Source organism: Ptychodera flava, chromosome 12 (genome assembly GCF_041260155.1).
Source record: "Ptychodera flava strain L36383 chromosome 12, AS_Pfla_20210202, whole genome shotgun sequence".
Lineage (NCBI taxonomy): Eukaryota > Metazoa > Hemichordata > Enteropneusta > Ptychoderidae > Ptychodera > Ptychodera flava.
The window spans coordinates 15,612,232-15,635,944 of record NC_091939.1 but is presented as its reverse complement, the minus strand read 5'-3'; the positions used below and the strand labels follow the sequence as shown (position 1 = coordinate 15,635,944).

Below are 23,713 nucleotides of genomic sequence, written 5' to 3'. Positions count from 1 at the left end.
GCATGACAAGAAAAGAAAGGTTCAGAGAGGGGGGTCTCACATTCCATGCTTAAAATGATTAAAATGAGAGATCTATCCAACTTTTCATGTTTTCTATGGACAACAATAATCTGTCTTCCCTGTCTTTGATTTGGCAGAACAAAATAGAATGCCAATTATCTAAACACATTTTGATATGGGGTGTAGAGTATGACCTTCAAGGTCACAAAATTGGCATCTTTTCAACTATGTTTGTCCTTTTCATAGAATTTTAGAGGTCAAATATACCGATCGATATCTTCAGACTTAATGAAAAAGTAGTAAACAAGGCATACCTTAAGCTGCTCATCCCCATTCCCTGTAAACAGGTCCATATTTGCCATTGATAATGATAGGTTTGGGCCGAACCATTGTGGTGAAAGGTTAAGCCCCTCACCCCCAATCCCCTGTGTAGGGTCCCAACTTTGCCATAGAAAACAATAGGATTGAGCTAAAACTATTGTGATGAAAGGGTTTAGTCATGCAGACAGAATGAACTGAAATGTGTGCTAAGATTAAGAAGCTGATGGCACCATTTTTTAAACGTAATGTTATACTAATTACTTGTAATGTCAAAAATAAATGTTTCCTGAATTGTTCTGTATGAAGACCTTTTCATACCGTAATAACAAATCCACCAGCACTATTTCCCCTTCAGTGATATTGTTGATTGTTGAACATGAATATAAATATGTGTTATCGTTGAAGGAGAGGTATTCATTTGACAGTAAGTCCGTGTGTCTTTTTCTCTTACAGGCCTCAAAGTATTGAACCAACTCCTGCCCCTCCACCTCCCCCTCCACCACCACCACCCCAGGGTGCCGGTGCCACCTCCAATAGCAGCGAAGACGTCACCGGAGGAGGTGGGCAGTCAGCGTCCACCACTTCCACCACCACAACGACCACCACCACCACCAGTAGTAGCACCACCAGCTCCAGTGTCAATTTGGCAACCACTGGTGGGTTCTGGGACATGACGGATCCTACTGTGAAAGCCAACTGCACATGCTCCAGGTCAGTGTGAATTTCTGCATGTTTTTGTTCTCGCAGTGTGGTTGGCTATGTTTCCGCAAACTGTGAAACACAGATCTGCTTGGGAAAGAAAGCTGCATAAATGATATTACCACCAGGTTGTATTGATTTACTTTCACAATTGAAAAATGGAATGAATGGATGGAACAGAAAATCCTTCAGTTTTAGGAGCTAACTGCCAACTTTTCAGAGTTGTCTACACTGGAATACCATCAACTCTCAAGAGTTGGAACTCTTTTAGTCGATGTAGTTGTTCAGATTTCAGAGACACAGTTGTATCAAATTTTCTGAGTTAGCGAGAATTCATTTGTCAGTTGCATATCAAGTGATGCAGAAGGCACTGGTCTATGTGATACTGTTGATGTGTCTGGAGTATTTTTGACATCAATATTTTGATATGCTTGTTTCAAATGGAGGTACATTCTTGAAGGTTTGCAAGTCGGTAAAGCATAGGGACGTACACAGTCTTGAATATGCAGTGAACTACTCTTTGAGAAACCTTAGCTTTTGAGGTGTTTCCTGAACCTAACAATGAACTGTGACATTGTCTGGTGTCATTCTTGTCACCATGCACTTCATAGTGTACAGGCATTTGGAAGTGGAAACCGATATATTGATGAAAATTGTTACATTGGAAAAACACAGATGTTATCTTAAGTAAGACATTTGCCAGTCTAACATTGCCAAAAATATATCTTGCAGGCAAAAGGCACACCAGAAGAGACCATTCCAGTTTGGGAAACCGGTATCCGGATCATCTCACATGGGCAGTGGACTGGGAAGTGGAAGCAGTAAGCACAAGATGGACTCCAAGCAGGAGAAGCAGCTAACGCGTAATGCACGCCCTCTCACACCATTCCATCATCGTTCCTCACTGAACGATGACCTCATGTCAGTGGACCATGACTCGGCCAATCAGAGGCTGGGAATAAACCAGCCCCAGTTGATTACCTCAGCCCATCAGGACTCCAGTGCAAAGAAGAAAATACCTCCCCCAAACCAGCAAGTCAAGACGGCTGCTGGTCTGGAAACCGGACCGACCGACTCGCCCCACTCTGCAGTCCCATCGCCGCTTTACCCCCCACCTAACACAAATAGCAACACCGAGAGGACAATGCCCACGCTCAGTCCCTACCCACCGCCTCGGCCGGGATCGGAGTCGGAGGCCTCCAACTCCATGGCCAGCACGGGCTTCAGCAGGAGCGACTCGCAGTTGGCCAATGTGACCGAGAGCCTCGATCCCAGCCAGAATGACAGCAGCAGTTTCCTGGCAAGGACCATAGAGAACATACTGAGTGACAAGGACACCGAGGAGGAGAACAGTAAACAGTCAGAGGATTTGCTGTGGCAGTGCTACAAGCTACCACAGGCTGAACAAGTCAATTTCAAAAGGCCACTCCTGCCATCTCATGTGTACGATGAAGAGCAATCTTTGGATGGACACTTGGAATCCTTGTACACTTTAAGTGAAGAAAACGAGTAAGTGTGAATCCCTTTAGCCAACCTAGTACCTCAGCACCTCCATTTTCATGTAAATTGGTCAAATTTCATCATTTAATGTTTGAGGGTTTTCCCAAAACTTTTCGTCCGAGTGACAGAAAGGAATTAACTGTTACTGAGCCTTTCATAATGTGACAGATGGTGTTATGCCAGTGTGACTGATTGTGTTATACCAGTGTGGCCGACAGTGTGACTGAGTGTGTTATACCAGTATGACTGAGTGTGTTATACCAGTGTGACTGATTGTGTTATACCAGTGTGACTGATCAGTGTGACTGAGTGTGTTATACCAGTGTGACTGATTAAGTTATACCAGTGTGACTGATTGTGTTATACCAGTGTGACTGATCAGTGTGATTAAGTGTGTTATACCAGTGTGACTGAGTGTGTTATACCAGTATGACTGAGTGTGTTATACCAGTGTGACTGATTAAGTTATACCAGTGTGACTGATTGTGTTATACCAGTGTGACTGATTGTGTTATACCAGTGTGACTGATTAAGTTATACCAGTGTGACTGATGGTGTAATACCAGTGTGATTGTGTTATACCAGTGTAACTGATTGTTATATCAGTGTGACTGATTGTGTTATGTCAGTGTGACTGATTGTGTTATATCAGTGTGACTGACTGATAGTGTTATACCAGTGAGATAATTCAGAATTTACAGTAGTATTTCAGCACAAACCAACCAAAGTCATAACAGAATGAAAATCAAAGTTCATGTGTTTTGCTAGGAAGGCCAACCATAGAGTCAGCAGTCACCCACACCGACAGGTCAATCTTTCAGTACATAACTCAATCAAACAAAGTCCAAGCCAAGCAGTGTAGTCTTTACCAAAGCGCTGCCAACAAAAATACCTACAAAAAACTGGAAAGTAGACAACCATTGACCCTTGTCCGCATTGCACAACCCTCCAATGATCTTTCTGAGTGTTTTCAGATAAAATACCCCAGTGATACAAACACCTGTGTAAAGCGATAAATTCTCATCTGTTCCATGTTGTGCACTCTGTAATTACGTCACTGTCATTATGTTCATGTGAAGGCTCACCATGTTTGCAAGATGCTGCAACTCAAAGATCACTGTAAGCAGAAACAGGCTCAAGTCAGGGTGCAGTGTGCATGTTAGAAATGTATTCATTTTTGGGCAACTATGTCGGCAAGGTGTAGCTGAATTACCCAAGTCAGTCATACAAACTGACAGAAAGATGGTTACCTTGTAAGTTCAAATCGTGGACGTCATAGTATTTATCATTTCCTTTCTCACCACCAGAGTGTATTGCAAATATGCAAATTTGACAGCTTAGAAAAGCTCAGTTGTACAGGTCATTCATGAAAAAAGAAGGCATTTTAGTACTTCGTGTATTGTTTTTGCCCCCTCCCCAAAGTACTTGTATCAGAAATGGTTGGTAGACAGGCCACCAATTTGAACCCAGCTAGCTTTTGGAAAGATCTAATGGTGGGCATTTAGCTTTGTTTTGCAACCATTGTTTTGTAGATTTTATCAGCAACCCATCAAGAAACTGAAGCCTGAATATAAGATTGAGCCGGAAGAACCAGCGTTGAAGACCATGATACCCATGCCCATGGAAAACAGAGCTCCTCAACCTCCGTCTCCTGAACCTGTTGATCCATATGAATTCATGGAAGACCCAACGGTGAGTGTGGTTGTAACATTTGTCAATGTGACATAACGGGGAGCTTAGATTTTGTGTGGGGTAATATCTGTCACTTACAGAGACAAAGTTGGGAGAGAGAGAGAAGTTGAGAGAGAGAGACAAAAATGTATTCTCTCTCTCTCTCTCTCTCTCTCTCTCTCTCTCTCTCTCTCTCTCTCTCTCTCTCTCTCTCTCTCTCTCTCTCTCTCTCTCTGAAAATATGAAGCCTGTGTATCAGGTTTTTGATGCTAGCTTGCTGGATTGTTTTTTTTATCGGCAGCCTTCTGAAACTGTCCTCATTTTCATTCCTTCAGACCCAGACAGGGCCATTGTTTCAGAGAAATAGAGGCAAGGATGGTAAAAAGGGCAGAGGAATACCCCAGAGACGTAGCAGTATTCGCAAACAAGATCGCAAGAAACAGGAGGTAGGGTCATCGGAATCGCCTGCCCGACATTAAATTTCAGCATTGTGTGTTTATGTATTTGGGTGCCTGAATGTTAACCTATAATACCTGTGTGATTCACTCTTTTTAGCAGGGTTTCTGTATATGTGTGTATTGCTAATTGTATCAGGGTTACTGTGCCATTATTGTGTACCTCTCTGCTGTTCACCAATAAGGATACAACAGCAAATGTGACTGACTTCCTGAAAGCCAAAATCAGGCACATGTATGTCATTGGAATTGTATTCCTATCATATTACATTGATGTAGTTCAGTCCATTGTGATATTTTCCAGGAAAGATTTGCAGAGAGTCATGTGATACCCATGCAGCTTTGCTCTCACTGCACCAAAATTGTTCTTAGATCATCCGTGGCATGTTCAGAAGTTCTATGATTTGAGATGATAATTTCATGGCAGTGTATTAAGTGTCAGAATTTTATCCTAATGAAATCAAGTCACAGTGTGGCAGTTAAGCATTAAATTACCCCATTGTTCTATATATATAGTTCTACAAATCCCATTACAAAACAATGGGGGTTCGCTGAATTTTTTACAGCAAAGGGTCATAGAAGAGCTATAATATTTGATTTTATGGTTTCCTTGTAATTCAAAGAAAGGGTGATAAAAATAGGATCAAATCACTGCTAAAAGTGTATTCAGTTCTGTGCTACATTACTGACAATAATGGATCCAGACCCCTGGTTTACTGCCATTGATGTGTGATAGGCCATTAATGTTTGCGTAAGGTTATGTAGAGAAATGCAGAGTATGTCCCCACACACTTGAAGAGTGCCATCGCTGGCCGAGCTGGTGTATTCGTTTGTCTTTTCCCAATCACATCCAATGTGTATTGTTCTGTGTGCAACACTTCAGGAGGAGCAGAAGAAAGTGGACGAGGAGAAAGCAAAGCAGGAACAGAATCAGACCAAGGGAGACCAAGCCAACGACAAAAATCCAATGGTATCCATCAGAAGTAAGTCACAACAACGTAAGGAATATGCCTAGGCACAACTTTTCTTATCTCTCTTTGCATTTTGAAACTTCAACATGTTGCTTGTAGTGTGTTTTGGGTATCTGCAGTGTGTGAGAAGGTGATTAGGAAGTTTTGTCAAGACTGGAGAACCCTTGGCCCATGCTGTGTTACAGTGCTATTCAACAACACTATTCTAGGGGTTCTGTTTATAGTTTCTCATTATGAAAGTCACCCTTAGACAAGCACTGATTGATACTGTAGGGAAGATGGGCCCAGCATTCTTCAGGTGTGCCGGGTTTTCTTCCACCAATGTCATTTGCCATCTTCCACCAATGTCATTTGCCATCTTCCGCCAGCACTGTCAGTCATCCAAAGTCAGATGTCATTAGTAAAGCAGATGTCGACATGTAGGCAGATGGTATCTGTTGTTTTGTGCCACATTATATGTGTGCCGCCATTCAGAATAGAATACCATGTGCCTAACACAGAATGTAGTGGGCTGTCATTACGCATGACATGATGCGATGTGATGTGTACACACAAGCAACATGTAAAGCATCTGTAGCTTTAGCTGTCTCATAAAAAGGCACTTATTGTTCTGTGATCGTCTGGATTGACAGAAGATCAAATGACATTGCATTATTGGATGGTATTGTATCACAGTATGCAGTCAAAGTATTAGAATATTTGACATTCCTAAGAAAGATTATTGATAATATGGATATAAGGTGGCCAACCTTGGTATGGTAACATAACCTCTAGTCTCTCAGCTCACCAAAGATTTACAGCCCAGGAATGAATTGATGTATTTCTCTCAAGTTGCAAGTGTCAAGTGTTCAGCATTTTCACTGCATCTGTTGAACTTCGGGTATCTCTTTTATGTCTTACAATGCAGGTCCAATGACAAGTCTGCCCTCGGCACGGCCAGACTCCTCGGCCAGCTTGATGCGAGAGACTGATCTGGTTGTTACTGCCAATGATCTGGACCAACTCTTCGAGTCCTCCGATGATGATGACGGAGGGGTAAGTTCTTTTCAAAAAAAACCCAATCATTGATATATCAGATGTAGCCTGTAAGATATTGACTCGGTGCTTTGCAAATGTTGAAAGTTTATGAATTGTGAGTAGTGTGGTAATCTATATGCTTTCATGTACTTGACCTTGTCAGCTGCCATTTGAAGACATAAACCAGAAGATCTCTCAGATCACCGATGATGGTCCCCTCAGACCAAACAACAGCAACAACAAAGGTAGCTCTCTTAACAGCAGCACTAATGGCTTCCTAGGTGAGTAAGCACAAAGATCAGAGCTGGTGCCATCCCCACCCGACAACTCGTGGTATATCCCAGGACTGTATATCCTGTAGATGGGTCAAATCAATCTATTGACAGCAATTCGGTAAAACCGAAATTGACAGTAGTGATAGTGTCAACCACATCTGCATACGTGCTATTATGTTGAATGATACAAAATGGAAATGCAAGACTGTAGCAATCTTGGGCATGTAGACTTGTGTGAGCATGGTTACTTGCTGTACCCTCTGGCACTCGGAAATTATCCCGCAGGTCACTCATTCAAGTTATGGAAAGCAGCTTCCCTGTTTTTCTGAAGTCACAGTCCCCCCACCACTGTGATGGAGGGATCTTTGCTGAAAACAAACGATAAACTTGTAATACATCATTTACAAAGGATCATGTCCTTCGTTTCCAGCCCTCTCATGAACTGTACACTTCAGCTTTTTCCAGTTTGGCTTTTGAGAGTAAGTGTGTACAAACAGAATCTCTTTGTCTATTTAAGTTTTGGTGTTTTAATCCATGCTTTCAAATCCCCATTTGTAGGTGCTGGAGAGCTGACCAGAATGTTTCCAACTCCACCGTCGCTGGAGCAGAATCCAGCGTTCTCACCTTGCAATCCGGGAAGCGCAGAGTACATTAATCCGGACTCGGCTCCAGGGGCTACTCACTTAGACGGGTCTTCAGCCGTGCCGGATTTGACCGACATCGAGATTGAAGAAAGCCTGGGAAGCCCAAAGCCAGAACCCATCAAGGTGATCTACTGCAATCAAAGAGGTCTTGGTCACAGTGGTGATTTGAAAAAACCAATCATCGCAGTCAAACTCTGCTTTCACTTTTCAAACCTATATAAGGTCAAGTGCAAATTGGACCCAATGGGAATTGAAAAAATCCCAAATTCTTCTCTGCATATTTACATATGAGGCTTCATACTGATGATAATAATTAATTTATTTGTGATGAAGATTCATAAGGCATGGGTAGCACATAGTGACAAACTATCATGTCTGAGTTTGTAGTGTTGAAAATAGCATACATATTCGTCTTTAACAAAGGCATTGTTATAAATAACAGTTGTGTCAGAAGATACAATATGCAAAACAAAAATTCATCTTCAGCACTTTTATGTCAACGCCTGGCCCTTGGGTACTTTGCAGCATTGCCTTATCTTTTTTCTGTGGTTTATCCAGGACTGGTCCTTTGTGTACAAGGTACCCACCACTCAAAGGTTTTACGGATCAACTATGTATGCTCCTCTGAAAGCACTGCCAAGCTCTAAACTACCACCTCTCAAGGTACCAGAGAATTGCGTCTACAAACCCTCCTGGCAGGTAGGTACCTCCCCCCTCCCCCCAGATCACCTGCACTAACTTGAAATTTCAAGTTTGTTTTGTTCACAAACCAGTAAAAGGATAAGGACACTACTGTGGCCATTTTACGCAAGTAACACTCTTTTGTGGGATGTGCATTGTGTCCCCCCAAAAAAGTGTGACAAACAATACCAAAATGAGATAAAAATCCTGCAGAATTATCAACTTCATTCACCGAAACCAGTTGTTGCTTCCAAAAAAAGTCCGTCATAACTCATTCTGCACTATATTATTGTTAGTATGCCGTGAGAACAAAATCAGAAGATCTTACCTGAGAATTGATATCTTGCATTGCGTGTCTCAGCTTTGAATTTGAAAAGATTAAATCTTATTTTATCGTTATAGTAGAAAAATTATTGAAACTCTGTGAGAAGGCCTCCAGAAATCTCTTGTGCTGTCTTTTGATTACTGTATCTGAACTGTCTTTTTGATGTCCGGACTGATATTCTCAGCCCATTGTTTTGCAAACATTGATGTGTACATTTCTCCAACTAGGTGGGAGTAGCACAGAAACAGGAGTTCCTACATTCAGGGAAAGACACCAACCTGCCCAGTGTCAGTAGTGTTGACACGGACATGATCAAGTTCAGCCAACCAATAACATCCCTGCCGTCTGCCGGAACCCCCGGAGTACTGCAGTCGCCGGCTACATTCCAAGGAAGCCAGGAACACCAATCTAATTTTGAGAATTCTCCGGCCTCGACGCCGTCATCCTATGTGAAGAACTTGAATTCCATGGAGCCTCCCACGCCAGCGAATAACATCCCCGAGGCCCACAGTTTGTTTGTGAATCTCGTGCTGTCGGACTCGCTGCTGAACATCTACAAAGACAGGAACTTCGACAGCTGTGTGATCTGTGTATGTAACATGAACATCAAGGGTAACGATGCAGGCCTGTACCTGCAGGACAACACGAACCAACCTCAGTACAAATGCCAATGTGGATTTAGCGCCATCATGAACAGGAGGTACGGAACCGGGAGTGGGCTGTTCGCTGAGGACGAGCAGGACATCACGGGACAGCAGCACGACATAGCCTTGTGGGCTCAAAACACCGACCATGTTGAGTCGGACACAAACAGGAAAGGAACCGGAAGTTCGGACGACGCCAATCACTCGAGGACTGATGGGAATCGTCGTGTTCCGGACCTACTTGTGGAAATTATCGCAGATCAGTGCTCGTCTCCGTACGGCACTCTGTGCAGACTGGACTGTGTGGTTACCCGACACAAAACCGGCAATAACTCAGGGCTGATTGCGAGGAACCAGCTGGAACTGTCCGATGGTTGCGACGCCTGTTTCCATGCCTTGGAGCAAGGAAGGCAGCTGGTCGATGGATCTAGTGTAAATAAACTGGACGACAATTTACTGAAAGCTACTTGTCTGCAGAGCTGGGCATTTACAACAGGTGCAGGTAGGTTAATATGGTGATTAGACAAGTCGCCATTCTTTTCAAGGTTTTTTTTCACTTGAGATGTAAAACAGCATATTGTACCGAGCTGAATAGAATGATCTGTAATCGTGATGGATGTTATTGCTGAGTCCTAATAAATCATACATCTAGGTTCCGATACATCTTTTAGACCAGCTTGGATGTATTTTCCTGCTTGATTTTCTGACGATATTGCAGTGCCAGTAACTGACTCTGTTATGTCTGCAGCCAAAATTATCTTCATTTATAGTCACAAACCATAGATGGCCATGGCCATATGAACTTACCGATACATGTATTGCCTTAAATCTCTGTACTTTGTACTCAGTGATACTGATAGGTACTTACACAGTAAAAATCACAACGTCACCAGCGGCTCAGTTTAGTCTGTTCACTCTGTTTCCTTGTAAACAGGTCCACAATCACCATTGATAATAATGGGTTTGGACCAAACCATTATGGCAAAAAGGTTAATCATTCACACTTTTTACATATTTTTTTTCAGTTGATGACCGTTGTCAGCTGTCATCACAAGACTGCGTCAGAATTCTTACAACCCTCAAACCATATCTTCAAGAAGTGATCCAACGCAAACGAATGAGCAGGTCTTGGGAACCGGCACAGTACATCGTTCAGGGCCCCCTAACTTGGCATACACTTTTCAGGATTGCCAGCAAAAGCAAAGGTAAGGCTTCCTAGTGGTGTACTATGCAACCTTAAATTTCCAGACAGCTTTGGTAGATCGCAATGTGATGACGCTGGACGATTATTTCAATAAATTTTATTAAAAGTTGATTTGCGCATGTGAACAGGACAGATATGACATGGATGTGCTGTGTTAATCCTTGTGGTGAAAAAATGCATTAGCATTTTCTGATATATTGAATAACCATTAGACATGAAAGGACATCATATTCTGTCATTTTCTACCATCTTGGAGGAAATGTGGCAGAGCTTTTGAAACTCACAGTAGGGTTGTAGATGAGCCAAACAGGAACTCTCTGTTTCATCAAAGTCCTATATCTGTAAGCAGAATTACTAATGTAACTGATTGAATCTGTTGTCTTTGAACTTTCCAGCGGAGTCACCAGAGCCACTGCCGGTTCCCTCGTTCTTGGTTGGCAATGATAAAGATTGGTTGTCACTCTCCCCATATGCAATGCATTACTGGGTAAGTGTCTACATCAGTAAACTTGCCCAGATTATCAATTGTGACGTGCCACATGGAAAGCAGTGTGGTTATTCGTAGATCAACAATATATGACCATTTGTGTGATTTTGACTTTGTTCAGAAACTACATTCAGTTCTTTATCGGTCATATTTGTGGAGTAAACCCAGAACGTAATTTTCATACTATCAATATTTTTCGAGTTCGAAGGATAGGAGAAATTGTGAAAGCTTTCTGCTTGGTAAAAAATTGCCAAAGAGAATAGTTATAGTATTTAACATGTGCAAACTATCAGAAAAGTGTTGTGCAAAAAGGTGTAAAGCCATTTTTGTATGTTTAAGAAATTTGGTAATATTTGACCTATATGAGAAGTCCACAGAGACTGTTTGAACGTCAGAAAACCTTTATACTTGCTGAATTTCCGCTTTCAAGGAAGACTTGAAAATAAAAATGATGATTTTTCTTTACAGGACAAACTTTTGTTGGAGCCGTACTGTGCAACTCATGACGTAGCTTATGTGGTTGTCACTCCAGACAATGAATTCATACTTCAGTCAACGAAAATTTTCTTCAAAGAACTCAGCGCTGTGTATGAGGTAAGGCGCCCTCACTGGTGAATGTGTAGAATTTCCTTGTTTTAGTCGCAGTTGGGTGGAGTGGAGCTGTACACTGTAGAACAAACACACTGTTCTTGTTCGTCAACATGTGTTAACCCAAAGTCTTTCATGTTCTGTACATGAGAATAAGTTCTTGCCTGAGATAGCAATGGAAAATGGTAACAGTTGTCAGATATTGCTGTAAATAACTAAAATTTGTGGTGCAACATGATGTTTTTGATGCCACCGATATCATTTTGTGTTGCAGACTTGTAGACTTGGTCGACATGTGCCATACAATCCCAAAGTTTTGCGCGATGGCATCATGAGGATACGAAAAGGGTCGGTGAAGAAAGTAGGTGAGCTGCCTGTGGATGACTGGTTTACACAAATAGGTAAGCCGACATACTCGATATCACCATTCAGAATTTTAAAAATCCAGAAATAGGCAGACGTTGCAATATGCCCTTAATGAAAGTGTATAGAAGCCATGTGTATCATTTGAATATAATACAATCTTTGATGTTACAGTAGTGTTGCATAGATTTTACCTGTCCTTCCCCAATTCCTTGTGGACAGAGCTGCAATCACTGTTGGTGACAATGGATGTGGGACAAACCACAATGAAGAAGGGGTTGATTCATATTCACCATATCCATGTTATATACCAGGGTGTAATAGCTGCTCCATGGTTTTAAGCCAAAGTCTCATTCACTTGTGTTCATGTTTGAATACTATTTAGCTACCTGATATCTGTACTCCCAAGGTTTGATATGACACTGACACATTTCTTTGCCCCATACCAGGCAATGCAGCTGATGCAGCCAAGCTGAGACTCTATGCTCAAGTGTGCAAACACTACTTAGGTAAGGATCTCAGTTCTGATATTTAGATGTACCAAAAGAAATGAGGAAACTTTTCCATTTTATGAATTGTTTGCGTACTGTTGACCAGTGTTCCTTAAACAGTTCTAAAGGTTTTTGAATTCTTTATATCATTTTAGGAATTTTGAGAAATTTCGTTGAGTCAGCGTAATACCAATCGTTTTTTTAATCCATATGTTAAATTTGACCAGAGAGGGCACACTTCTTTTGACCTAAATGTTTATGCCATTCAGACTTATCTCTGTTTAAATTTTCATCATTCAATCATGATACCAGGGTATTGCAGCGTCTTGAGTGAGAGCTTACTCATGTGCACAAGCACCTAAAGTAAAGACTGTCTCATTTCCTTGCTTTTACAGCGCCACTTCTAGCCACACAACCGGTGGACAGCAGCATGTTCACCACCAGCAGACCCGACCGGCCGTCTCACATGAGCAGCAGTTGCCCGGCGCCGCCACCCAGTGGCAGCAGCAGTAGCAGCAGCAGTTCAGGCCCCCAGGGCAGCAGTTCCAGTCAGGGCCACGGAGACAGCAATACAGACAGCACTAGTAGCAGTACTGGTCACTCTACAATGTCTACCTCAAACGTCAACACTGGCCAACATTCAGGGAGTACATCTGGTGAGTCTCAGCAATCCTGCAGGTTACTCTTTATATTGGCGTGCTTGCGTGCTTTCTTCATTTCCAGACTTAAATTTCTTTTCTCACTTTAGTGCATGGACAAGCTACTAGTATGTGACATGCAATTGATGACCTGGTGCACTGATGCGCACAAATATGAAGTGACCTTTTCCTCTGACTTTCAACTTTTCAGGACACGGAGATGGACACGACGGACCATCAGAAAACCGAGACGGTTGCAAGAGGGCAGTGGTGGACAATGAAGATGACAACAAGTTTCCACCCTTTCTGGTTGTGTATCTGGTGGACCCTTTCTCCTACGGCAAGGAAAACGAGGACGGGTCTCAGTCAGTCTGGACCGTTGGTTTGCTGCGGTGCTTTGCGGAAATGCTTCCCACGCTTCCTGAGAACCTCCGGAAAACCATCAGTGTGCAGGTCAGTACACGTCATACTGAACTTTGAACTTTGAACTTTCAAGGAACTATAGATTCATTGCTGCAGCTGAGGCTGATTGTTGGAAGATTACAGAAAAAAGACAGAGCTATAGTATTTCCAAGTTACGTATTGCTGCTAATGCAAATGTACTCAACGGCTGTTTGTGCATGTGTTCCACAGCAAAATTAAGCTCTGATGAAGAGATGTGATTCATTTTGGTGGGATTAGAAGGTATAAAGTGGAATATACAGCTGCAGCCTCTTGATTAATCGACTTTGGTGTTCACATTGACTTTTTCGGTCATTTCAACAAAACATTGGAAAATAGCTAACACTGAATGGAAAGCAAAGTTCAGCACACAAAATTTTCACTGACCTACTTAATGTGAATCACTAAAGTCATATTTGCCACCCCTCCTGTAGAGTAGATAGGTCTTTAGAGTTGATAAGTGGTGATTGGCTGGGTAATAACATGTGACTCACATCCTCTATTTCCATAGGTGGTCCCACTGCAGCAAGTCATGCAGTGTGCAAGAACAGAGGAAGGATCAAGAAACCTGGATCAGACCAAGGCCCTGGCCTTCTCAGTCTTTGCTCAATGTAGAAAGTACATGGTGTCCACCGTGTCAACTAAATCACTGACTGGCTTTGGGACTGCAGCCGACCTTGACAAAATCCTCAAGAGCAAAGAGGTAAGGGAAAAATTATCCTGATGGACTTCAGAACAAAATTTTTGTATTGCAAAATATCCTTGACATTTTCCCCCAGTAACAGCGAGTGAGGTAGAAATAGCCCAGTGTCGAATCCCACCACCTCCGATAGCAGAAATCTATGGCATAAAGAAGCACTACTCGGCATGCATCCGGGTGCCCAGGTCCTTGTAATGCAGAATTTCAGGATGAACTTTGAACTTTGAGTGTGTGGACCCTGTATAGAAAACATTACCATGTATGGAGTTGTTGATAGTTCTGTGTTGATTCTATGATTTTGTTTGCCACAAAACAAACAAATATGCAAGGTGATTTCAACAGACTTTAAATGTGTCAAGAAGAAACTGAGAATCCACCTTGACTCTGACGTCTTACTCTGCTATGCCCCTTTTCAACTCCCAGGCTCAAGACTTACCGTTCAAACTCTACACGCCGCCATACATCCTGGCACCGATGAAGGACAAGCAGACGGAACTGACAGAGACGTTCGGTGACGCGGTGCAGCAGTGCGGGGAGCTGTTCGTTGGTTATTGCTTGTCTCATGATCAAAGATGGCTGCTGGCAACGTGCACCGACCAGAGAGGGGAAATGATGGAGAATTGTATCATCAACATTGATATTCCAAACAGGTGAGTTAAAACTTGGATGAGATTGATAGAGTGAGGACGCTTATCGTAAAATGACACAAATTTCCCCTGAATGTTGTGTAGAATTATGGTATGGCCTAGTGTTCCACCTGACTGAGAGTGTAAACAGTTGAATGGAATCAGGCTGGAAAAATCTCTGTGTTACCTAGGTGTTGGTATAGCTCGTCATTTCACAAAACATCAGCCTGTTGCTGCATCACCATAAAACAGTGAAAGTGTTTACTTATCCAGTTTCAAACCCCTCAAATTTTGCAGTAAATTGCATCAAATTTGGATTGCTCAAAGTCAACATCAGATTATATCCCACGAAGGCCTTCCTAATCTATATCATGCACCATAGTCTTTATCATGTATATTCCTGATGTACATGGATATTCTGCTTTGATAAATTACTCATCAACTCTGGATATGTAAACTGAAAATGTATTTAGTAACACTGTGCATAAATAAGTACTGTTCTGCCACACTTTTGAGCATTACATGCCATAGTCACAGAGAGAACACAGCTCTCTTGGAAGAGATAAATGCAGCTTTGCTTGCATATGTAAATAGGCATGGCTGATTTTGAATACTTTGTCACTCTGTCTTTCACACAGTCATAGTGCTGAATATTTTGCCTTTTTTTGCAGCAAAAGGCGGAAGAAAGTGTCAGTCAGGCGGTATGCGATACAGAGACTGTGGGACTTCATCCTCAGTGTCTCAATGAATGCCGCTTTACCATGGAGGCTTATCATTGGACGCCTTGGAAGACTTGGTCATGGAGAACTCAAAGGTGAGTGTTGACAGCTATCAACCTGTCATTTCTCTTCTGAAGGTGGAATCAACCTCAGGGACAGATATATTCAGACTTTCAAATTTGTACAATGCTGTTTTAATATACCAGTTGTGGTGGCTCATTTTGAAGCTCATGGAGGAACTTAAGTTGTTACTGTCTTATTTTTCTGAAAATCGAGTATTTTATTTTTCCTCTTAGTGTTAACACAGGGATGGCAGCCATCTTGAATTTATAATATCAGTAAATTTTTGGTAGTTATTTCCATAGTACCAATATTTACATTGTGACCCCCAAATTTTATTCATGATTTTGAAAGAGAATGGTTGAAAGTTTCCTTGAGGAAAGTTTGAGCAAAAGTTTTTAAGATTATCAATTTCGAGGCATGAACTGCTCAAATGCAGAAATGTTTGTCATACACTGATGTAGTACACATTTGTCCTGCCCTATTCCATGGACTGCTCCCTCTCCGATGTTTCATACGCAAACATGCCCCTCTCTGTCCTTACATACAACATCATCAGTTTTTCATCTCTCTGTTTTCCTTGACTGTTTAGATTGGAGTCATATGCTGAACAGAAAGAGTTTACTGGCTCGCAGCAGGCATCTCAGGGACGTGTGCAAGACTTGTAATTTCACTGGCAACACCAACGACTATCCCTGCATTCTCAGCGCTTGCCTTGTCTCCATGGAACCAGACCCCCAAGTCAGAATAATGGCTGGTAAGTTCTCTTTCTCATTGTTTCTGTGGCATTCTCCGTGTTTCATTTCTCCAGTGATATCATTATAGGAATGTGGATTGTAAGCTTGTGGTTTCCGAATTGTAACTTCAGTTTTTTCTCATCAAAAAGAGGATAAAGGGAACAGCAAAGTTTTCCTTTGAGATCAGTGGTTGCGTTATGACACCGTTGCATTAATTTATCTTTCACTAATGGTTCTTGTGAACGATGCAGTATCGATGCCCTTGTCGTTATGAGAGTAGGGGAATATGTTTCTGTATTTTTGCATGATTTTGTAGATATTTATTTGTGGCAAATATGGTTTTTACATGCATAGTATCATTTGGCAAGTTTTATCCTATGTTGAGAAGAGTGGTCAACAAATCTAGACAGCAGACCCACTCACAAACAGAGAGGTGAAATTATGTATTCAAAGGAGCATTCTCAATACTCTTCCTCAGATTCCGTGTCAACAGACAGGACAGGACGAAGCGCCTTCTCGCAGCAGAACCTCACCATGCTCCACTCACCAGGCGATGCCACCTGCACACACATCCAGGTTTTCCCGACAAGTGCCACAACGCAGGTGGCATCGTCCGTCTTTCCCTCGGATCCGGGCGATCTGATCCCAGGAGGCGGTGATGGCATAACTGACGAGCTGATGTTCATCGGCAGTGACGAGCTCAACGAGGATCTCAACGACACCGATCTCTCCCACTTCCTTGATATCTTGCCAGCTTCCCCGTCCCCGACAGATCCCGATCCGTCCCAGCTTGGTGGAGTGGAAGGAAGACCTGGCTCTCCGAACAACACTGGGGGCGGTATGCAATCAGGAGGGGATGGTACTACAAAGGTATGCTTCTACCACGCCATCTAACGCTCAAAGAGCGATGCATTATATTCATGTACTGAAAGCATATTAATAAATATTGTCTGAGTATTCAAATCTTGAAACACTGACTCGTTACCAGGGGAGAGAATGCTCATGTACTTCTCATCGAGTGCTACGTAATCACTTACCTGGTGATTCAGCAGAACGTAGCACATTTGCGTTCTGATAGAGCTCCAAAATTGTCCATTGCTATGCCATGCAACAAGGCACTAGAGTTCCTGTATAGAGAACTTCTGAAATGTTGCTGCAGTTACCACAAGTTGGAAGATGTGGTTAGTACTCATACTAAGTTTACTCCAAAATACTGCTGTAGCGTTTGTCATACTCTGCAAATCCAGAATCAGGGATTCAAAATTAATACACAAATTTTCTCAATTGTCTCCACAGGGAACTGAAAACGAAGAGGTGTTCATACTACAGCAGCCCCTTGCTCTAGGTTTCTATGTGTCCACCGCTTCAACCTGGTCCTCTTCCCAGCTGGTTTTGGGCGTCCAGTCCACAAGCAGAGAACTCCTGCCCTGTCTTCCTCAAAGTAAGTGACACACTGGAAAGAGTTTTTTTCTGCGGCATTCCTCAGCTCAAATTGCCCCATGGATTTGAACATTTTGATGACACAATAGAAGACAGAGCCATTGTCTTCCATTAAGGGCATCACACCTTGACCTTCCTCGGAGGCATTGCCATTGTTGTTTGTCAGGTTTTAGCGTGTTGACCGAACCATGTTGTACGATTGATGAAATCAGCACATTATGAAGTACAGCACCGTGTCCAAAAGTAGCCAGACCCCTTTGTGAATATTCTTCAACACAACACAGTTTGTGGTCATTATTTGTCGTACATGTAGCTCTGTTTGCCAAGAATCCTCTATCACTTTGCAGTAATTGCAGAAAAATCAATCTGTGGGGTGAGGGGAGATCAACAAGGGTTCAAAGCGTGCATTTCTCAATGTTTTATTCACAGTTCTGAGAAGCTTTGCAATGAGGTAAACTGTGTAGCAGTGTAGTGAAATTTGTCACTGGTATATTACAAGCTATAGGTACATGTTATGCATCCATGTCAACATCAAAGGTGTGAAGGAAGAATTTTAATTTTGTTTTCTTGTACGTCCATTTTTCAGTCTGCCTTACACGTCCATACTCCATCAGTACATCAGTCCGATGACATCATGCAGCACAGACATACTCATCCACTAGATTCTAATTTTACAACAGATGTACTCAGGTGAGTCCAAATATGGTCATTGTACCCAAATATGGTCGTACTGCTTTGCCAAATATGGGAAAGGTCTGACTTTTGCACAGTATGAAACACCAAATATGGTAGCATTGTGACAACAGAACAAGGTTGTCGCAAATCAGTACTTGACGATCCTAACAATGTTACTTTCTAAAATATCACCATGTAGAAATTGTAAATAATATTTCTCCTTTTTCTTTTATTTCTGCCAATTTCTGTTTCAGGTATGTGCTGGAGAATTACAATGCACTGTCATGGCTAACGGCCGACCCTTCAACCAAAGACAGACGATCGTGTCTACCCGTTCATTTTGTTGTTCTTATGCAACTCTACAATACAGTGGCTGCACTGCTTTGATCCCTATGATACAACGGTTACCCCTGCAATACGACTTTCCATGCAGCCTGCAATATACATACGTGACTATACAATCAGTACATTGGGAAAACTGTGCGAATTACGCTGCTGTGTGCAGTTCAAACGAGTCTCACGGTGACAAGACCTTGGAATACAAAACATAGGCTTTGTGCATGAATCTGGTTTGATCGTATAATGTAATGAACGGATCACTTGCGGTACCTACTGCATCTTTCATCATGTCTCTGATCTGCAGATGAATATACATCTGCTGTTCTGATCTGTGTGAAAAAAGTGACACTCAGCCACACATACCTGGACAACGCTGCTTTTACGCCGTTGGGATCCATAAATCCACCAGCTTCATACGATACTGTGAGGCCTGCGATCATTGGCTTTTCACATTTCTTGCCTGTGCGTCAGTGCTTTGAACAACAAAAAAAGGCACAAATTTCTCCAATCTGAACGGACAACAAAACAGCTTATTTTACTGTGATTTGCACCGGGATGGTACTTGCCAAGTCTGTTGAACAACTCGGATCCATGCTCTCAGAATGGCAGAGCTGTGAATGTCCATTCGACAAAAAAAGTGACCCCATCGCATGTTCATGGGACAGACCAAGGATGTGTGTTTATCTGGATGACTCAGCACTAAGTGTACAATCTCGTCAAATTCTGTCGGGACAACGACAGCTGATGGAACTTTCTGCTCTGAACATGTTTCCTTGAGAAGGAGGCAGAAGTGGTGCAGCCAAGAGAGTGAGCCTCTCCTCTGTGTGGACAAGTTACTGCTGCAAAGAAATTAACTGAACAAATGCAACAAAGTGTGAAAGCAAAGACGTGAAGCTGCCTCAGCATCAACAAGGAAATACATGTACCTGTGAAAATCAAAAGTCCCGGATCTGTTTTATGGAATGGGATCCTGTCAAAGCGGCATGAACTAACGCTGGGTGAATGTGTCTTCACAGCTGGGCTATATGACATTGCCATTGCCGAGGATTGGAGGGATTTACACAGGACTGTTCTATAACAGCGGATTTTGGAAAATTCCACTTGGACAAAACGGTGAAACCAAACTCTGTCAATGCTTTGCAGAAATATATAGCATCTCAGAAATGGATGTAATAAAAAAACAAAACAAAAACACCAGGTTTCTTCTCAGTTGAAATAATGTGACCTTTATAAATGCTGTATAAACCAAGGAAAATTACAAAAAAAAAGGAACCTGAAATAGGAAGTTTATTTTTTTTTCTGGTAGAATTATAAAAAGTCCAAGAGCTTGGGAATGCCAACCGATGTTAAGTTCGCAATCCACTGTGTGCAAAATACATTCAGAGTATTTTCCTAGCCTGGATCTGATGCAATTTGAAGGGCTACTTTCTGAGTGCCGACAGTTCTTGAAGACACAAGACGTTGTATACATAATATTTCAAATCAGCTGCATAAAATATTAAAAAAAAACATATGAGAGTTGACCTGTGACCTTTTTTTAAAGTGGCCACAGTTTTAAAATATTTGTTGCTTCTGGTTACCGTAAAAGGGTATCAGACAGCGATGCTTTGTACAGAGAGAAATAGAAAGAATTATTCTCAAAAGTGGCAGAGACTAAGAAATTTTCCTTTTTTTTCGGTTTTCGTCTGTACATATGTCTATAAAGTGATGTATGACATTATTTTCTTGATGTTTACGTTAATAACTTATTTTTTATCAGGGCTATCAATGTCGTGTGATCTTTATATGAAGAAACAGAAAAGATGTAGTTTACTTTTTATGATGAAATGGAAATGGGGAGGGGGGGGGGGAGGGGGCGCAGAAGGAGGGGAGCAGAGTTGAAGAACCCCAAGTTCTCTCCATCTCTCTGTCCTTCAAAGTTCCAGCGTGCTTTTGTAACTTTTGTCTGGACTGGCCAACAGCACAATGTCCCACAGTAAAGAAAATGCTTGTATCTGGAGTTAGGAAACCGGGATTGTCCAAGATGTCAGTATTTTTTAAAAGGAATTGTCCGACAGCAATCCCTCTGTTACTCTCCGGGAAATCACACAGTCAAAAGTCTTGAGGTAAAACACTACAAATCGATGATATGCAGAAGTACATATGTCCCATATTATTGTGGGCAAAGAGAAAAAAAATACAGCTTCCTCCAGCTACCAGCCAACGTATCCACCCACACTGTAATCCCTGTCCATGCCTTTCACACCCCCAAATGGTATCAACCATTGCTTTGTAATGGCTATCATGGTTTGGACCCAACCATTCCAAGTATAGGGAAGTCCCATAGTTTGCTGTATGTAAATTCTACTGAAGCCTGTATGCACACAGCAAGTAACAGTGAGAGCACTGAATCCTTGCAAATATTGGATACAACCTCTGTCCGGAAAAAAAGAGAAATGAAGAGATTTTTCTTACAGAAATTCTATACAAAAGAGAGAAATCATGCTTAATATTTGTAAAGACTTTTAAAAATACTATGACGATATATCAAAGATGACAGTATTTTGTTGCGTTGTTCGAGCAGGGCTACAAAACCTGCCTTTTTTCTACTTCTACATTCAAAGTGTATGTATTTCGTGTCCGATTCGCAAGGAAGACCTCTCTCAAGGTTGTTAAGGTCAAAGGTGACAAGGTCAAGAGTTCAATGTGAGGGGGGACTTCAACATAGCCTAAGTTTTACAAAGTGCAGATCTTTATAAAAAGGGACTTTAAATACTCCTATGATCATATAAAACAGAATTGCATGTCTTTGCGTTATTTTTTCAGTTCAGTTTTATCATTTGCCTCTTTTCAAAGGTAAATTCTACAGTGTCATAATAATATATATATAAAAAAAATGTTTATCCTGTCCGTGTACATATTTACCATGGTAACTCGTAACACTTGAGTCCTGGGTACTTTTTTCCCTTTCTTTGGATTTGTCTGAAACGTAACGTAACGTCTCAGCAATCTCGTTCCCCCTTCACTGTGATTTCTTCAAAAAAATATGGGAAATCCAAGAGAGAAAAAGCCCACTTCACAAGAAGCCCAGGAATGGCTGAGCTGAAAAATCTATATAGTGAAATCTTTTTGTAATTTTCATGCATTCTTGCAAATAAAAAAAGGTGACTTGCAAGGTGGAGCAAACAAAAAGGTGTCTTTTTTCGGGTCTATATATATATTTGTATGTAGTCGATGCTATCGGAATATTGTTCAAATTGTGAAAGAAGACAATGAAATTCTATGATAATTTATACTTTTTCACACAATTTGTAGAATAAAAATAAGTTATTCCTGTTAATAAAAAAAAAGTGTATTCGTGTTGGAATGGTGTTGATGATTTGTTTAACAGCCCATGCATGAAAGGATTGCCAGGATTGTGGTTGTTTGTACGCCCAAAATTGTAATATGGGGGTGAGCAAGTTGAGAAACCTACCCATAACATATTTAAAAAAACCCAGACCTACTGTTAATTGGGGAAATTTTACTGTTGTCTGTTTGCATATGAAGGTTTGCCTGGAGCATGGGCACATTACCTATATTCATGATCTGTGTTTAGGGTTTTTTCAGAAGAAGTTGACCCATGTTTAGGAATTTCTTTGATCAAAAGTGAGCCTGTCGGGCAACACATACCTGTACACCATTCTATGCAAGTGTTATGTCTCACCCCCCTAGGTGTCAACACGATTATAGGGAAACATGAAATTTTGAAATGTTATAGATTTAGGACGAGTGAAAACTCCGTACTCAACAATTTTGTAATTGTGTCCACAAAAACTGTAGACCAGAAGAACAGTGTGAATATTTTATAGATCAAGTATCTGCCTCGGAGGGATGACACAGAGTGGAACTCCACACCGCGATGGGAGGTACCTTTGTGAAGGGCTCTTGCTGTAAAGACATGAAAGAATTGTCACTTACTGTACTGTCTCTCCAGTAATGCAGCAACTGTGCATGTAACCCATCTGCTGCCAGGTTAGACTGCAACTTTTATCATGTCAATCGAGTTCAGCCCAGTTCAGCACATTACACAGTAACCCATCTCAATCAGTTTTGACCCTCTATGACCCATACAAACAAGCATGCTGATGATTTTTCACTGGCTTGTCTTTGTGTTGATTTTGTACAGGCCTGAACGGATAGTGTGTGGCACAGCAGTGTGTTGAGGGAAGGCATGATTTTTCTCAGTGTTCTGAGTGCTCTTTTATGGAGATGTTGAATGACCTTCCCAGATCTAGAACAGGATATATATTATATATATATATATATATATATATATATATATATATATATATATATATATATATATATATATATATATATATATATATATATATATATATATATATATATATATATATATTTATCAGGCGTGGAGGGCAAAGAACTGGGACAAAAACAGCATAGGGCTGTAGTGTGGATGATTTCCAAGTTATTACACATGCTACAAATTCTGCAGGGCTAATCTTTTACATTCTGGCACCTTATAGGGCTCTTCCATGTAATAGAGAGGTTAAGATTTCATACGGGAACGGATACGTCATCACTTTCTGCGCGCTCTCATCATGTTCTGATGATGTCACACGTTCTCTTGTCGTTTGGCAGTCGTTTTCTACGTGAAACTGCCACTTTTCCCGTACACCTTTTCCGAGAGCGATTTTCACGCTCGCTTCGCCATAGACTTGATATTCAAAACTCACATTCCTTACGTTTTGTATTGTTGCTCTTGGTTGTATCGATCGCCGTCTGATTTTGAGATATTTTAGGTAACAAAAATTGAAAAAGCACCTCCTGCAGTGCACTCGCAGACGACGACACACACGCGGCAGACGTCGTTACACTGCACGTGCCGATAACATTCAGTCTGGACTGAAATTAACATTGTCATTTGTTTTACCTCCATGGCTTTACACGGTTTTTCTAACACTAAGCAAAATTTCAGTATTTTCAAGTTTTTATCTCTGTTTTCTATCAACCTGATATC

General features: G+C 41.5%; 1 protein-coding gene across 2 annotated transcripts in view; it reads left to right on the top strand.

Moving 5' to 3' along the window:
• The window catches only part of LOC139145147 (mediator of RNA polymerase II transcription subunit 13-like), a 70,892-nt gene extending 48,835 nt beyond the window's left edge, over positions 1–22,057 (top strand). Inside the window, exons 9-33 of one of the 2 annotated variants that reach the window (XM_070716122.1) lie at positions 775–1,032; positions 1,753–2,529; positions 4,053–4,212; positions 4,527–4,637; positions 5,530–5,629; positions 6,525–6,652; positions 6,798–6,915; positions 7,468–7,676; positions 8,112–8,252; positions 8,787–9,705; positions 10,229–10,408; positions 10,803–10,894; positions 11,363–11,488; positions 11,757–11,883; positions 12,295–12,354; positions 12,732–12,992; positions 13,186–13,427; positions 13,927–14,118; positions 14,539–14,765; positions 15,413–15,555; positions 16,113–16,277; positions 16,736–17,127; positions 17,554–17,698; positions 18,284–18,387; positions 18,627–22,057. In XM_070716122.1, the coding sequence (XP_070572223.1) occupies positions 775–1,032; positions 1,753–2,529; positions 4,053–4,212; positions 4,527–4,637; positions 5,530–5,629; positions 6,525–6,652; positions 6,798–6,915; positions 7,468–7,676; positions 8,112–8,252; positions 8,787–9,705; positions 10,229–10,408; positions 10,803–10,894; positions 11,363–11,488; positions 11,757–11,883; positions 12,295–12,354; positions 12,732–12,992; positions 13,186–13,427; positions 13,927–14,118; positions 14,539–14,765; positions 15,413–15,555; positions 16,113–16,277; positions 16,736–17,127; positions 17,554–17,698; positions 18,284–18,327 (5,317 nt within the window). In that variant the 3' untranslated portion in view covers positions 18,328–18,387; positions 18,627–22,057. Of the gene's footprint in view, positions 1–774; positions 1,033–1,752; positions 2,530–4,052; positions 4,213–4,526; positions 4,638–5,529; positions 5,645–6,524; positions 6,653–6,797; positions 6,916–7,467; positions 7,677–8,111; positions 8,253–8,786; positions 9,706–10,228; positions 10,409–10,802; positions 10,895–11,362; positions 11,489–11,756; positions 11,884–12,294; positions 12,355–12,731; positions 12,993–13,185; positions 13,428–13,926; positions 14,119–14,538; positions 14,766–15,412; positions 15,556–16,112; positions 16,278–16,735; positions 17,128–17,553; positions 17,699–18,283; positions 18,388–18,626 lie in introns of both variants that reach the window. The other variant, XM_070716121.1, reaches the window with a different exon arrangement.
• The last annotated feature ends 1,656 nt before the right edge of the window (positions 22,058–23,713 follow it).